A 16772-nucleotide genomic window follows, 5' to 3' on the forward strand; every position below is an offset into this window, starting at 1 on the left:
ACTGAGAACCATTTCCATTTTCGGAGATGTTTTTTCCCCCCGTGTGGAATATTGTCATTCAACTTTCCCTCGTTTGAGTGTGCGGAAAAGCCTTCAGGTTTTAAAGGGACTTGATCCCCTTTTCCAGACATATTCTCAGAGGATTAAGCAGTGAGGCCCAACTAAAGCACCCTTAATCAAATCAAAATAAATAGCCCCCTTCACAACAGAGGATGCCATATTTTCCATTTCTATTTTGCAGGGGATTTGTCCCAGGAGGGAATATCACAGTGGAAAAGTCCCAGTGCCTGCGGAGGGAATACAATGTGATATGCTGTGTGTGTGTGTGTGTGTGTGTGTTGGTGTGGGGTGGGGTGGGGGTGTACTGCACTTACATGTACAGTAGGTGTGTTTTAGTGTGCCTAAATGTATGCACATGTTGTCTTTAACAGCATGGTGATTCTCTTTTAGCTCTTATTGCAGCTGGTGTTGGAGTTGAGCTGGGCTTTTAGAGCCAAAATGGAGGGGTTTAAGTGTGCCTTAGGAAAGCTTCTGGCATTGTGGCCGTGTGGCACTCCAGGGCAGCAACAAAGCATTTACTGCAGATTAGAGCTCCTCTCAAGTGTTTCACAAAGTCAGCCTTAAGCTTGGCAATTGTTCCCAGGGCCATCCAGCAACCAACAGCTGTGAAAAATGTCACACACCACGACCCATATCGTTTTTCCGGCCTCCACTGGATATTATAGAGGTTACGAATCAGAATTCAGTTTTGCACTTTAAATTCCTAATCTGTCACAGGATTACTTTCTTGATGGATGAAATAGTTGTATGTGTCACTGTTGTAGGTATAAGGCTATCAGCTGACAAGCACTTGATAAACACTCCATTTCTCTCAAATGAAGTGATTCATAGCACCCATCTGCGACTACAGTATTTCACAGCAGCCATTTTGTGTCATTCTTCTAAGCAATCTATCAAATTCAAGTGGGAAGTTAAACATCTCAAGTGACAACAATCCATGTTTTACCTCTTGAGTGACATTGTCATACTTAACATTTCAATGATTGTAGGCTCATTCATATGTGCCGTCTTCTTCCAGGTAACTACCCTCGGTCCTCCAACTACAGTGGGACTGCCAGTACCAGCTACAGTGGACCCGGCCCTGGCATGACCAACAGTGTTGGAATGAACTCTAGCAGCCCCATGCATGGCCAGGGGCCCGGCCAGCCCATACCTATAGGACGCAGCCACGGCCCAGGCAGCCAGAACAGGGTGTACCCACCCATGGCTCCCAGCTCCCCCAGCATGCCCCAGCCAGCCGGGCCTGGGATGGGCCCTCCTTCTTTGGGTAGCTCTAACCGCAAGGCTCAGGAGGCAGCAGCAGCTGCCATGCCAGGATCTGCCAACTCAACACTCAACAGGTGAGAGCACAGCAAGGACTCAGGAGATCTTATTTCTGTAGGAAATCTTGTATTTTGTTAGATTAACACATTTATCTGTTTTGCTTTGTGTGGCTCCTCACTTATGTTTGTATATACAGTATATGCGTGAATGTGTGTGTATATGAGCATTTTAATTCACTGCAGCTCCACCTATGCCATAATGGTCCTAAAAGTGATCTCAACAAAAGAAAGAAGAAGAAACGTTTGCAGTCGGCTGCCACGTAGCTCACCTGGTATAGTGCGCGCACTCCATGTACCAAGGCTGAGTCCTTACCCCAGCGGCCCGGGTTTGAGTCCAGCCCGTGGCCCTTTGCTGCATGTAATCTCCTCTCTCTTTCCTGTCTATCTTCAGCTGCACTATCAAATAAAGGCAAAAAAGCCCAAAATAATATATTTTTAAAAAGTATTAGGGCACCACTCAAACAGAAATGGCTCAAACTATTTTGTGGGACTGAGACTATTTTACTTCACAGGGTAATAGTGGTATGCTAAAATTAGGGGCCAGCAAGCATCTCTATCTTACATCTCACTCTCTGCAGGGTCGTCTGTGGGGAGGTATGCTGAAAAGCACCACAGAGAGTTTCTGTGTCACAGAGTTTGTCTTTTTTTCCAAGAGTCTTTTCAGATGTGCAGGCAAGAGTTCGTTCTCATGGGTTCCACGCTTCTATGAGCCATTTGCAGAACTATCCCTATTTTCACACATCTCTTAAAGTGCCTGACATTTTGATAGCTGGCACTATACACCAAGTGCCATTTGTTGCAGAAAGAGAGATATTGGCTTGTGAGAAGACTGTATGGGTTGAATACTACACTGTCAAAACATAAAAGAAGAAAAAGCAAACCACAGATTTAACTGTGAAAACACCAGAGACAAAGGTGACACCAAGCACCTTAACACAAATACAAAGCACTTTGATGCTATAACAGTATATGAGTTAAGGGATATTATTTTTCCATCCAGGTTAGAATATATGCATGTTTGTAGCATTGGAGACCAGGGCTGTTGCGGGATTGTGTGGGCAGTAAACTCTTGCTGAACCCTGCCGGGGGAACTTGTGAAAACATGGCCGTCTTCTGAGAGGAAAGGTGGATTCCTGCACTTCCTCCAATCCAATTCTTAACAATGCATCATGAGAGCAGTCTCGCCGGCATTCTGCAGGCTGAAGTGGCAGATTAACATTTATCAATGTTCATTCCCATTTCTGATGATGCATGAGTCAGTGTCACTGTGAGCCAGTGATGATATTTCAGATGAAGTTTCTCTTTTTGACGGTAGTCTGTTGACACCGATCTGCAGGCGGCCTCCATATGCGAGGTTCCCAGCCCAGATGCACCCACCCCAATCCACCTCCACCCACTGGCTCGCACTCTCTTCTACCCATCCACCACCTTCACCTCCACCCAGACCTCACCATCCACCCATCCTGCCACCCTCACATTCACAGCACTATAGGTAGGTCCACCACCCTCATAACATGTGTGTGTATCTCCCTTTAAATATATACTGTCTATATGTGAATGTGTTTGTGTGTCGTATGACTAAACTGAATGGACATTTTTCAAGCTAAACAGAACTGAAAGTGATCATGATGATATTTCTCACTAGCTCCCTCTGAGAGTAAAACAAAGGGAGTCACCATTGTTATCATTGTAATTGCCATCATCACCTTCCTCATCATCAATGTAGTCATCATTATCATTATCGTCACTCTAATGGCAAGAACAATTGAGCACATACAATATGATGCATGGACACAAACAGACACCCTTACTGAGTTTTAGATTGTTGTGTGCACTGTGTTGGCATTTTGGTTGACAGTATGTGTGATTAATTACGTGCATCAGGGGCACCCAATGCTGTTCACGCACACATACAGCCATGCAAATGCTGGCTGAGCCATTAAGAGATGGCTGGGCTGTCAATAAGAAGTGGCATGACATGATCTCGGCTGCTGGGACCAATCAGACTGCCTGTCAGTCTCTCCTCACATTCACCAAGACGCCAGAGAGGTGTCGCTCGCTGTGGTGCTGCTGGAGGAGAATGTTCTCTCTTCTACTCTGTTTGTTTTCCATATCTGTCTAAAAAGTTTGTCTCTTCACCTATTTCTCCATCTTTACCGTTATCCATTTTGATTTGCTATCGTCTGTGAAAGCATCCCTGGGTTCCTTGTCTTTGCTTGGAGTTTTATCTCCATCTTTGACATTAGGCAGACATTAATGTGTTGTTTTTAACTGCATTGCAAAGATCACATTTGAAGCAAGAAGTCCAGTACAATGACGGCTCTTCCTTTTGATTTTCTGTTGGAAATCTGTTTTATCTTTCTCTGTTCAGCTACGGTGGCTGTTGCTGCGGATGCTAACTTCCAAATTGCTGCTGTATTTATTCAAAACAAAGCATAATGTTCACTGCACTCGAGGAAAAACCAAACAGACACTGGATATTTAGAGCAATAAAAGAAGTAAAAGTATAAACTAGCTGGTGTAAAAAATCTGCCAACTAGGTGAGACTAGTTGTAGTAGACTAGTATTTGTTTTCAAAGCAGATCAGTGTTCACAAATTTGAATAATTTGTCATATTACATATTACAATAAAACAAATATTACATATTTGTCATTTTTTAAATTGATAATAACATGTTTTTACTACTTTTTTTTGACTGATTTAAAACAAAAAAAGAGCCTTAATGTTTTGTTCCAATGGACATTTTTGCAGAATACTTCAGTTTCTGTGCTGCCTGTCTCACCCTCAGAGTTGTTCTTGTCTGCTATCACTCATTCTACCTCTTTCATCCATCCACGTCTGCTTCTGTTCTCTCTCCTCCCACCTGTTTCACTCTTTTTACCAACTCTCCCGACTGTATCGCCCTCTCCCTCTCTGCGCAGCTCTGTTATCCTACCCAGACTGTTTTATCTCCCTGAGTCTTTCTTCCTCCCAATTTGCTTTTTGTTCTCTGCTGTCTCCAGCATAGTCTTGTTATGTTTTTCTTCCTCAGATCCCACTTTAGAGCATCTGAGGGAGATCAGGAGAAAATTGGCCTCCGAAAACCTGCAGTTAAAGGCTCCAGTACCCCGCTTGCTCTCCAGATCTCAGCGCAACATTCTGAAACATTCAGACCTAGTTCCTCTCTGTCTGAGAAACAAGTTGTTAGTCGTAGCACATGTGCAGTTTCACACTTTGATGCATCAACCCAGAGTGAACTGCCTCAGCCCCCGCTCCCGACCTTCCAAATCAGAGGCTAGTTAGCAGTGATGTCACTGGCTGGTCTCTTCTTCTTTTCCTCATGTTCTTGTAGATGTCACTTCATGACATCCCCACCAATAATCCCACTACATTTCCACCTCTCATCCCCCATCTCCATCCTCACACGCACCCTCACACACTAGTAGACACACTACAGCTTCATTACGCTGAGTGAAAAGAATTCCAAATGAAGAGAGGAGGGCCACTTCTGGTATCCCATGGCTGCAGGCCAAGTGTGGCGTGAGTGTTTTTTTCCCTCTCGCCCTCTCTGAGTTTTTTACTCCACCAGCCGACTGGAATCACAAACAACATTTATCGGTTATTCAGTTTGATTGGTGGTTGACGGGAAACAGTGTTGGCCTACAGAGTTTTGGGAACATAAAAAAGAATTCTGTTTCTCTACTAAAAGTTAAATGTGTCAAAGAGCAGTGAAATATGGCATTTATTTTGACTTAAGTCAAAGTCTTCCTAATCATAATTATTGTAATCTAGGAATTTATATTTACTCTACCGTTGCACTCACTTTGAAAAAGTATAATGTAAATGTCACTTGTTCATGCACTGTTGACTAATTTCAAAAATAGATTTTCAATCTTGAAATTACATTATTTTTCTGGAAAATAGCATCAGTTTCATGTGCGTACTAGGCTGCCAGTTGTCAGTATGATTAATTGCAGTGTAAAAAGTCTGACATGTTATGTTCAAATAACACGGACGATGTCAAGCCTGTCAGTGTGGAGGAGGTACAAGTTTGTTTGGAAGAAAGGTGCGGTACAAAATTTTTTAGGGTCTGTGGATTGATGGGGGGGTTTGGAAAAGAGAAGAGAACAGAAAGTATTAAAAGGTATAAGCTTTTCTTGGCAGCAGCTTCTGAGGACAGAATTGGCTTTTCAAATGACTTTCCAGCGCTGCCGGCGACACTCTACAAAAAGTTCCTGGAGCTATAGGAACGGGCTCTGTCGAAAAAATAAGCACTTAGTAGAAGAAGAGCAAAGCTCAGAAAAAAGAGCCGTAAATCAAAGGGAAATTGAAGGGAGAAAAATGTTGGAAGAGGGAAGAAGAGAGGAGAGGAGAGTGCTCCCAGGCAAATCCTCGCCAAATAATTCATTTCTGACCTCCTTAGTAAGTAAATTTGCTAAATAAATAAGAGCAGCGCTTGAATGTCAAGAACGGGGATGCTGCCTGTGGCGCTTTGTCGCTCGCAGTCTTGGCAGTACCGCGGAGCGCTCTGCTTTCATTAGATGGGCAAAATAAATGGCTTCTCCTCCATCCATCCTGAGCTGTTTGATGTTTGGGAAGGAGGGGCAGGAGAAGGGAAGAGTAGCTTTTCTCTGGATTTAATATGTTAAAAGCTGTCCTTTTATTTTTTGTGGGGGGTTTATTCTGGCCTCCTCTCTGTGTATGTGTTTGTGTATATGTGTATGTGTGGTGAGTTGAGTCAGGAGTTTGGAGGAGCTATGAGCCCAAGCTGCCCTGAGAACAGATTGGGTCCATATATAATTCATGGCCTCCAGCCGATCCACTCCATCCTTCCATCCAGCAGCTTCTCTCTGGCTCTTTTTCTCTCACTTTCTTCTACACACTCTTACACACACACAAAGCAGAAGGATCGATAGGGAGGAACGCTCAGCCATCACACACTCCTGCAGTCCCAGCGCTTCTGCTGTCTCGTCCAGTTAGCAGCGCTAGGAGGCATCAGCGCGGCCTGTCACCACGAATGAAGGACAAAGGCGCTGCCACTTCTAGAGAGACACCGTCAGCTGGTTGGCTGGCACCTCGTAACCATGGCATCCCCTTGGCAACAGCGCCCACCCCGCGCATGAACACAAGGACACGCTCAAACACACACTGACACACACACACACACTCTGCCCATGGTGTGAAAGTGGCCTTCTCCGATACCCTTCACACATGTGGACTGAATAGCAAAAGGAGATAGATGGTTGTGTGTGTGTGTGTGTGTGTGTGTGTGTGTGTGTAGAATTAGGGAAAAACAAGGGAGAGAATGAAGGACATCGAGGATAGAGCATTTAGATAGAATGAATAGAAAAACAATTGAAGTGACTTGGGTAAAAAAACAACATTTTCTACTGGCGTATTTCAACGGTCTGTATTGCTACTGTGTGAGATGATGGGTATTCTGCCCTAATGGTGTGTGGACAGGCCGAACAAAACAACACCAAAGTTGAATTTTCATACATCTTCACTGTAATGTGGTGTCAAAACTCTTAACGGTAACTTTTCTTAAAAACCCCAGAAAACTCAGAGAGAAGGTGGATTTTCCCTGAACTGTTTCTCTCTTTCTCTCCTCAGGCCACTCCTAGACAACAAACTCAAAGTGCACTGGCCTAATGGTGTTAGGATAGATGTTTCTATGTTTCTTACTGAGAGAGAGTGTGTGTGTATGTGTTTTGAGTGTGTTCCCTCAGCTCAGTCTCATGGAACAGCGATTACCTCCAGCTCTGGGGCCCTGAACTGAGAATACGCCCCCCATCGGTCCACCAGGGACCCATGATACTCAGGCTTCTTCTTGCCTTCATTTCCCTCCCTCCTTCTCTCTTTACCTCCACCTCCCTGTTTCTTTTCTTCTTCTCCCTCTATTTTCATCTCTCCATCCCTACTCTCTCCCCTGGTTTCTCTCTTTCTTCGCTCACTCTTTCTCTCTCTGCTGCAACAGGATGATTTTTTTTTCCCGGCACAAAGGTGCCCAAGAGCAAGATGAATATGCTGTGCCTTTTTTTTATTCCGATAGCAGCACATGCATATATTAAGTGTGATTAAACGCTGTGCAATGCCTCCATCAAGTGCTTTCTAATGGGCTTTTTTATGACATGAATTAGTCATAATGGGAGAGCGCCACAGCCGAAAACCTCCAACCACTGTTGTTGTTGTTGTTGTTGTTGTTGTTGTTGTTGATTTGGATATTTCAGCATACACATGAGAGCTTCTGCTTATATTGCTTAAGGTGGGTGAGGGGTGTTTTTACAGTATGGATAAATGAGGTTCGCAGGCATTTGGCAACTCTAAACTTAGTTTTCCTTGCTGGCTTATCAGCGCTCTCTTTTGTGGGAGTGTGTGTGCAGAATACATTTTTACTTGAGAGAGAAGGTTCAACGATCAAAAGGTACATTTATTTCTGTGTCTTGACTCACACAAAGCTTTTTAGGGAACACGTAGGCAGCAACGAAGGAGTCTATATTTCCCCCACTATAGGGAAATGGGGCCAGATAAGCGTGGATTTGGTGTGAGCTTGTTTCTTTGCCACGGAGCTCCCCTGTGCACCTCGGCCCCCATAGAGGGATTACATATGTATCATCAGCCATGCTCTATGACTAATTACATCTGTGAGATGAGATTATGGGGAGGTTTACCAAGCCAATCCCTCCTCTTAGGCTATGTGTATGGGTTCCAACATGAGGTATTACACTATGTGTGAGTGTGTGAAAGAGAGAAAGATGCCAGTTAGGAGGGAATTGACTGACATAAATCCGGTTAGCATTTTTCTTTTCGTCCACATAAAACAGTGTTGCATTTTGGGCCAAATACTCCTCCTTGTTGTCTATCGTTGCCCAACGTTGTCCCTCTGATGTCTTCCTTCGCTGACACTTCTGTCTGCTTTCTTCTGTCCTTTCTTCACCCTTACTACCGTTTGACTACCTCAGTCGACTGCCCCTTCCCACCTCTTCCCTTCCTGTCTTCTTTTCTAATTTTGTTTCATACTGCATACTCAGTCTTCCACCTTTCCTCTCTTTTTCCTTCAATCTTTTAGGCCTCTCTCTCGCTTCACCTCACATGTTTCTTCTCTCCTTCTGCCTCCCCCCTTTCTCCCAATCTTCTTTCCTATGGTTGTCCAGGAGATAATCTTGAGTCAGCAGGAGATAGAGATAGACCAAATTGTTCCAAACACAGTGTTCCCTTTCAGCCCCCATGTCACTGGCTTTGGCCTGCCTGGCATGCAGTGATAGACGCTGCCTTCAATCACGCACACTCACCCACACACACACACACTCTCTCTCTCTCTCTCTCTCTCTCTCTCTCTCTCTCTCTCTCTCACACACACACACTCACACACACACACAAATGGATGGCTAGCATTCAGCAGGTTGCTGATAAGCCTCTCTGATGTCACTTGCAACACCATGTGATGAGCAGCCTGGGAGGAGGAGGGGGGGGGATTGAGCAGGATTGATTTCTGCTGTCACCATGGCAACAAATAACATGATCCTCTCAAAAAGCACACCTTAATTAGTTAAATTATGACTTGTGGCAGAGGGAGAGAGAGGAAGAGAGGGAAAAAATGGAGGGGAGGAGGGGGGATTTGTAGAAGAGAAGAGCAGAGAGGATAGAAGAGTTTTTCTTTTCTGATGCTGCATGCTCATCCTCAATCTTTTGGAAGAGCTGTTTGTTTGATCAGGGATATGTTTTGTACTGTGCTTTTTATGTGACTTTCAGATCTACTTGCTGCTTGGTTTTTACTACAACAATAAAGGAATATGGCAGTGACAGACTGCCAAATATCATCTTTGTACGATTTTGTGAGTTCTGTTCTTCTGCAGCTTTCACTTTTACCCGCTTATCTCTCCACAGCCTGTCATTACATCGTGAATCTAAACTGGATTCATCTCTACCAATTCTACTAGCATCTTTCTTCTCTTTCTGTGGTAGGCAGGGCAGCTATCAAGGCCCTGGCATCAGCCAGGCAAGCACTATGGCTACCACTGTCCTGTACAGCCAGCCAACAGGAAACAACAGTTCAGCCATGGGCAACGCACAAGGTCCAGCCTACAATATACCTCCTTCAGGTATTTGTGTTAGCAATACAAATGTCAGCATTTAAACCACCCGAAACTTTGGAAAACACATATCTGACAAGGGAGATAACTTGTGTAAAATATTTCAATTTCCCTTCATAGCCAAGCCTCCTATAGCCCTCCATCAACAGATATACAAAGGTTTAAAATTAAGTTAAAAGGTTAAGACCCCTCCACTGACTTATCTTGCATTGCAGTGTACGGAATACATGTTGATAAAATAGAGAAGAACCTGTTGAATAAGAAACCACAGCCCTCCAGTTTAATGTTAGGAACGCTAAGCCACTGAAGATTAACCTATGTGTTTATGTTGTATGTACAGCAGAACCAACTCAGGATTGTTCCCATTCAGAGACAGACAGAGAGAGAGGACTAGACGGTGCAAAAGATAGTAAAAGGCAAAGAAATCAAGAGAGTTCTCTGAGACACCAGTTACTTTCTCAGAGCTCTTACTTTTCATGTAGTGCTGGCCCTCCAGTGAGCAAAGATTAATGTGGTGCATCCCTTTTTCTAGCCCTTCACCCCGCTGCATTGTTGCTGAATGCACCTCGGAGAGCACTGTGGCTCCCAAAATGAAAGGCACGTTTTATTCAAAACCAAATATCAGAATGTGTGACATTTGGAAAACTTCAAACGAATTAGAGTGCCAAGGTTCCTCAAAACTCATCTGGTTTGCCCCTGGGCACGATAAAAAGCCATTAGTTTTCCCACCGTGCTGCAACACACAAGGGAAAAATAAAGAGGGGAGCCTTGTATCCAAGGACCCCTTCTTTCTGTTAATAAGAAATGCAGCTGGCACTATGAAAAGTAGTATTTAAGGATCTTTACTCTACCTCAATTAGAAACCTCATGATGGAACACAAATGTCTGAAAACAGAAGCAGTTCTTCTTGTTGGCCAACATCTCGTTAATGCTAACCTTCTCATTCTGTCGTCACTTTAAATATGTGAGTACATGAATGTATTCTCCCAAATTCAAGATGTGTGGCCAGCAAGGTTGAAAGAGCACACTGGCTTGCTTTTAGTGGAGCCTTATCTCATTCTCTTTCTATGTCTTAGCAGCAGTCTTTTTAGGCATTTCTTTCACGATATATCCTTTTAGATGAATGGACGGGCTTTAGAGGGGCCTTGAGAACACAGGAAGAAAGAACATAATAATTTAACTGCGGAAAAACCATTTTACATTGTCTAACTTTGTCTGTGACATTATGCAAAACATTATCCAGCTGCTTTCAGCACACACAAAGAAGCCACCGCTCATTTTAGGGAGTTACAACACATTGAATCAACCATAATACCAAAACATGCCAAGTACACCTCCTAATTCTACTGTGGTGAAAGCATACCTGTTGGAACAAAGCTTTTTTATTTTAAAAAAATGAACTTGTGTTGAGTTGAACATCGGTTAAATTTTTAGTCTCATATTTTTTTGTAAATGTTTCCTTATTCTTGGTGAAGGAGCCATGGGAATGTCAGGAGATGGGATGATGAGCCCAGATGGGAAACCGAAAACGGACGTAAAAGAAAGCGGCCCTGCCAACGAGCCTCACAAACCAAAGGTACCTGCTTGATCTTTTTCCTCTTCCCATCTTTTTTTGTAATTCCCTCTCTCCCTATCTTTTTTGTTGTTGTTGTAGTTTTTGTTTTGTTTTTTAGATCTTGCTCCCCTAATGAAGCAAACCAAATCTGATCAGCATATGCTGCCTCAGCACAGTGGGCTGTTTCTCTGTTGTTTTCTCGCCATATTTAATGATTTGTTTAACATTTACCATTCCTAATGTTTTCCTCGCTTTGTTTTTGCCCCAAGCACTCTCTTCTTGCTGATGTTTTGGCAGCCCGAGCTGCAAAAAAGAGAGGGCTCGGCATCTGCAGTACACACATGCATGTACACACATTCAAACGCAACACAGAAATACAGTGCATACACACACACACACACAAGAGCACATTCATTTATTTATGTTATTCAACATGAAGACAAGAAGCCACACACTGGCCTTTCCAGTCAGTCACACACACATATATACACCATCCTTCTCTTAAACACTTCTTCCTCCTCTCAATACACACACAAACACACACGTCCCAATACACAATGCTGACTTTTCATTTTGCTCTACAATTGCAGCTTGGCTTGGCTCAGCTCAGCAACAACAGAACTCTGCTCTTTGCTCTTTTCTACCCCTCCCTTGTTTTTGCTTAACAACCCCCCCCCCCCACACACACACACACACACACACACACACAAACACACAAACATGCACAAACACACTCACACGCCTCCATCACATCCAACACACGTCTTTTCCCTCCAAATCCCTGTCTTTTCTTTTGCTGATTACGGTAGTAGGGCCTTTTGAATTATTTAAGGCAGTCAGAGCAGCCAGAAAGACCCCCAGTGCTCCCAAAAGAGATGATCTGTCTGGAGAGAGATGGAGAGAGAGAGAATTGAACTGAATTGAGCGAGAGAGAAGGAGAGTGAGAAAGAGAGAGAGAGCTAGAGAGCGAAATACAGGGAAAGAGAGAGGGAGAAAGATAAGGTTTTGCTGACATGAGCATTATGTACAAAGACCAGAAGCACTTGTCAAGCTGTTGTTCCCTCTTTCGCAGTCTCTTTCTCTCTCTCTCTCTCTCACACACGCACACACACACACACACACACACACACTGATGTGAGCTAACATGGAGTGATTTACACAGAGTGGAGCATCCAGATGCACGCACACATATATAGACACAGACTAATACATACTGATCTGCATGCATTTAAATTTCTCCTGTGCAAACACATGCATTTATGTATGTAGACTAAGACACAATAACAGTAAGACATGCAAAATCTTTCACGCACGCACACACACACACACTCACTGTACTTCAACTTCGGGCTATATCAGTGGTGGAAAGTAACTAAGTACATTTACTCAAGGACTTTAAACTTCTACTATACTTCACAGAGAAAATGTTTACTTTTTACTTCACTACATTTATTTAACAGCTATAGGTACTAGTTACTTTATAGATTCTGATTATTAATACAAAATATTATCAACAAATACTTCATGATATATTATTATATATTAAGTTACCCAGCAGTATAAAAAAGTACTCAAAATTAGCCCCACCTTTACCAGCCACAACATTAAAGTGATGCTTACACATTAATGCATCAATAATTATAATCAAATAATATAATATATAATATTCTGAAATGGGACATTGTGTATAATGAGTACTTTTACTTTTGGTACTTTACATATATTTTGATGTTAGTACTCTAACTCATACTTTAACTTTCTACATTGTGCCATAGATACTTACTATACACCCTATTCATAGAAATGCTAGACCCACTTAGACATAAACAGTAGTGGAAGTTGTATTCAGTTACAGTAGCAATACCACAAAGTAAAAAATGCCACATTACAAGTACAGTAAAAGTCCTGCATTCAGAATTTTCCTTCAGTAAAAATGAAGAAGTAGTATCAGTAAAATGTGTTTAAGTATCAAATTTAAAAGTGCTCATTATGCAGATCTTCCCCTTATAAAGTGTTATTATATGTGTATTATTACTGATGCTTTATGATGTAAACATAATTTTACAATGTTAGCTGGATGAGGTAGAGCTAATTTTACTTTCTATACTCTTGGGTATATAAGAGTATATAAAGTATTTAAATCTATAACAAAAAGCATCACATTTTATAAGCTGGTCCTATATTTCAGATGAAAATTTTATTCTAAAAAAGTCATCAGTAACTATAGCTGTCAAATAAATGTGATGGAGTAAAAAGTACACTATTTTCCTCTAAAATGTAGTGAAGTATAACTTAAAATGGAAGTACTCAAGTGGAGTGGAAGTACCTCAAAATTGTACTAAAGTACCATACTTGATGTAGTTTATGTACACACTATTGTGTATAACACAGCATAGTGTTATACTGATACTGAGTAGGTGGGTGAAAGAACCCAACAGTGATGGATGCTTTTATCCAGAAAAAATGAAAGTCCTGTGCACTCTTCCTCTCTCCTCACCAGCTACAGGATGGCTACAGCAACAATAACAGCAGCAGTGGCTCCCAGCAGTGTGTGTCCCAGCCAGCCACGCCAGGCGGTGCCCTGCCCGTGCCCTCCCCCCTATCACCCAGCCCAGCCAGCCTGTCCTCGTACCACGGAGACGACAGCGACAGCATCAGCAGCCCCCCCTGGCCCCTCAAGACCCCCTCTAGTCCTGTAAGAACTAGGAACTCAAATACTATTGGATGCATGGATGGATGTGTGCATTTACTGAATAAGTACAGGACTTACATTACCATATAGACACAGAGACCAAACCAAGCGACTTAACTATCAGTGAAACAAAGTGAATTTCCCTTTATGGACAATAATGTAAGTTCAAGCTGTTAGTTTGATAGATTTATGTATGACTGGAGGGATTATTGTGTAATTACTTGATCAAAAGCTGGTTCCTAGACCACAGAAGTCTTTCTAAACCTGGACTGAAGCCAGACGTGGCTGTGTGGGATTAAACTTTGTCCACGAATTTGAACTTGAGGGGCTTGAATGTGCTGTGAATGAACTTTGAAGTAAACACAGGCTGCACACTGAACAAAATGCTCTATAGAAGTGTTTATTTTTGCTTGGTCATTCAACCAAGGGCCTACTTCAGAATGTGTAAATATGGGATGAAACTTTAATGATCCCCATGGGGAGAGTGGTTTGTTGTAGCAGAAAACCGCAATAGGATACAGCAAAGAAAAATAAACTGCAGAATATATAGTATACTGTGCATGAATTCCCCAAATCAGCATTTCTAAACGTATGTAAACGATGTGTCCACACAAGTCAAGTACAGGATATAAATGTATTATTATTGTCATTGTTGTTGTGTTTACATACATATAGTCTTCAACATATAGTATACCATTTATTAATATAATAAAAAATGGGTATTAACTTGAATTTAGTGAATAAAAGATCACATTCTTAAGTTACATTACCATTACCATAAGCCAACTTTTCTCCTCTTTTTTTTCTCTTCATCAATCACCAGAAAGCCAACCCTAACTCCTCCTCCCTCAGTGGGGAGCGAATCACACGGCTGTTTGAGCTGGGTGTGGAGCCGGAGAGGCGGGGCTGGGTGGAGCGATACCTGAACTTCATGGAAGAGAGGGGCACGCCTGTTGCCCAGCTTCCCGCTGTGGGCAAGAAGCCGCTGGACCTCTGGAAGCTCTACATAGCTGTTCGGGAGATAGGAGGCCTCGCAATGGTAACGTATATAATGTTAGAGATGACAGACAGATTACACAGTTCAAAAAAGGATTCTGAGCAAACATAACCTCACATGCAGTAAACTCATATCATTCTGCCCATGTGCATCGGCTATTTAATATTCTCCAGCAATATGCACTGGAGCAGCATGGCATAGGGTGTGCTTGTAAATGTTGAGAGATGTACTCAAGAGAATGAGGTACATGAAATAGATCTCGGAGAACCCGTATCCCTGAAAATGTCACAATACTTGAGTTCTGAGAAAACTGATAGAAATGTAAAACATACAAAGTGTTACAAACTAATGGTAGCAAGATTTACAGGAAACTTAGAGAAATCAGCAAATGGTCAAAAGTATGTGGACATGCAAACATTACAGATCTTATTCCAAAGCCATGGCCATTTTTATGTTGCTATAACAGCCTCCACTCTTCTAGGAAGGTTATTCACAAGATTTTGGTATTAGGATTTCCCCTAATTGGAATGTAGCCCAAACCATGAAAAACAGCCCCAGATTAAAAATGTGTGTCCAAAAACATTTGGCCATATAATGTGGTACTTTTTAGCTGTTACATTAAAAACAGCAATGTGAAAATGATGTGCAATACTCACAAATGACCAACAACTCTGTGAATATAGTAAGTACAAAAACAATGTGCACAGCCATGGAATGAGTTATTTTGATTAAATTCAGCAGGCTGTGGTCTACCATACTCCAGGCAAAATGACAAGTGTGTGGCTGATGCTACTGGAATACACTCCTATATAGAGAGAGGACATGAGCACAATGAAAGGATTGTTTACCAGTGATCCTCATTTGACTTAATAATGTCTTGTCATCCCCCCAACCCTCAACCACTCAGGTAAACAAGAACAAGAAGTGGCGCGAGCTGTCCACCACCCTGAACGTGGGTACATCCAGCAGCTCCGCCAGCTCGCTCAAGAAGCAGTACATCCAGTATCTGTTTGCCTATGAGTGTAAGATGGAGAGAGGAGAAGAGCCGCCGGCAGACAGCAGTAGCAGCAGCAGCAGCATGGCTGGAGGGGACAGCAGGAAGCAGGTCAAGATCCAGCCACCCTCACCTGGTAAGGCCTGATAACAGACCGGTTCTCTGGGTTTTTCACGACTCCACTCTCCTATCTGTCTGCAGCCAAACAACAGGTGCTGCTGATCAAACTACAGGTGTCAGGAATCATCAGAGAAACAGTGATCTGTATTCATGGCAATGTAGCATACAACATCACCACAATAAAAGTCAGAAACCTCCAAGTGAAGGTTATCTGCCATGCGCATTACAGTCCATTCAGTTGGCCTAAACAAACAGTGTATTTGATTTTGTTGCAAATTAGCTGTGAGGTTAATTTAGCAACAAAATAAAATGTTATTAGTCCCAGCTATGTTATGTTAGCTGCTGCACACATTAGATGAATTAGCCATGTCTGTCCAACACTGCACAGACAGTTCAGAGCTGTTGACCTTCAATATGGCTGCCAGAGAGTGCATTAGAACACTTTTTTTACAGATATTTTAAGTAATAAAAACATTGCACCGATATTAAGATTAGTATATAAAGAACAACAGAGTTCAAATCTAACAGTAAAATGCGTCAATTTCAAAAAATGCATTGTACTCCAAAAAGTGTTCATTAACCCTCTTAACATATCTCAGTTTACCCAATTTACAACATACATTTTTCACTTCTAGTGGTTTTTACCCATGCAGATAGTTTTGGTTTTACCTGAGGTGAGATTTTCACCCAAATACAATTGAGGTGAATGGGATTGTTCTCACAGCATTTGCAAATGACAAACCTACAGGGCAAATAACACTAGAGGTAAGAGAGAAAATGTTTTTTTGCAATTTGGCTGAACTGACCCTTTAACAACTTACAGTGCTGTGGCCAATTCAATTCCATTTTCAATACAATTTTATTTATATAGTGCCAAATCATAACAGAAGTTATCTCATTGACATAGAGCAGGTCTAGACTCTTTACTGGCCAGCCAGTAAGTGCAACATTGTTGTTAA

At 42.3% G+C, this 16772-nt stretch overlaps 1 protein-coding gene across 13 annotated transcripts in view; it reads left to right on the top strand.

Annotated features, from left to right (window-relative positions):
- LOC122888988 (AT-rich interactive domain-containing protein 1B-like) overlaps positions 1 to 16772 on the top strand; it is a 177040-nt gene that overhangs the window by 147787 nt on the left and 12481 nt on the right. For 10 of the 13 annotated variants that reach the window (XM_044223940.1, XM_044223941.1, XM_044223949.1 and 7 more), the window contains 7 exons: positions 1079 to 1400; positions 2698 to 2874; positions 9328 to 9464; positions 10931 to 11031; positions 13511 to 13705; positions 14526 to 14741; positions 15607 to 15829. In XM_044223940.1, the coding sequence (XP_044079875.1) occupies positions 1079 to 1400; positions 2698 to 2874; positions 9328 to 9464; positions 10931 to 11031; positions 13511 to 13705; positions 14526 to 14741; positions 15607 to 15829 (1371 nt within the window). The remainder of the gene's footprint in view (positions 1 to 1078; positions 1401 to 2697; positions 2875 to 9327; positions 9465 to 10930; positions 11032 to 13510; positions 13706 to 14525; positions 14742 to 15606; positions 15830 to 16772) is intronic. The other 3 variants (XM_044223948.1, XM_044223952.1, XM_044223943.1) reach the window with 2 other exon arrangements.

This window comes from Siniperca chuatsi, linkage group LG15 (genome assembly GCF_020085105.1).
Source record: "Siniperca chuatsi isolate FFG_IHB_CAS linkage group LG15, ASM2008510v1, whole genome shotgun sequence".
NCBI lineage: Eukaryota > Metazoa > Chordata > Actinopteri > Centrarchiformes > Sinipercidae > Siniperca > Siniperca chuatsi.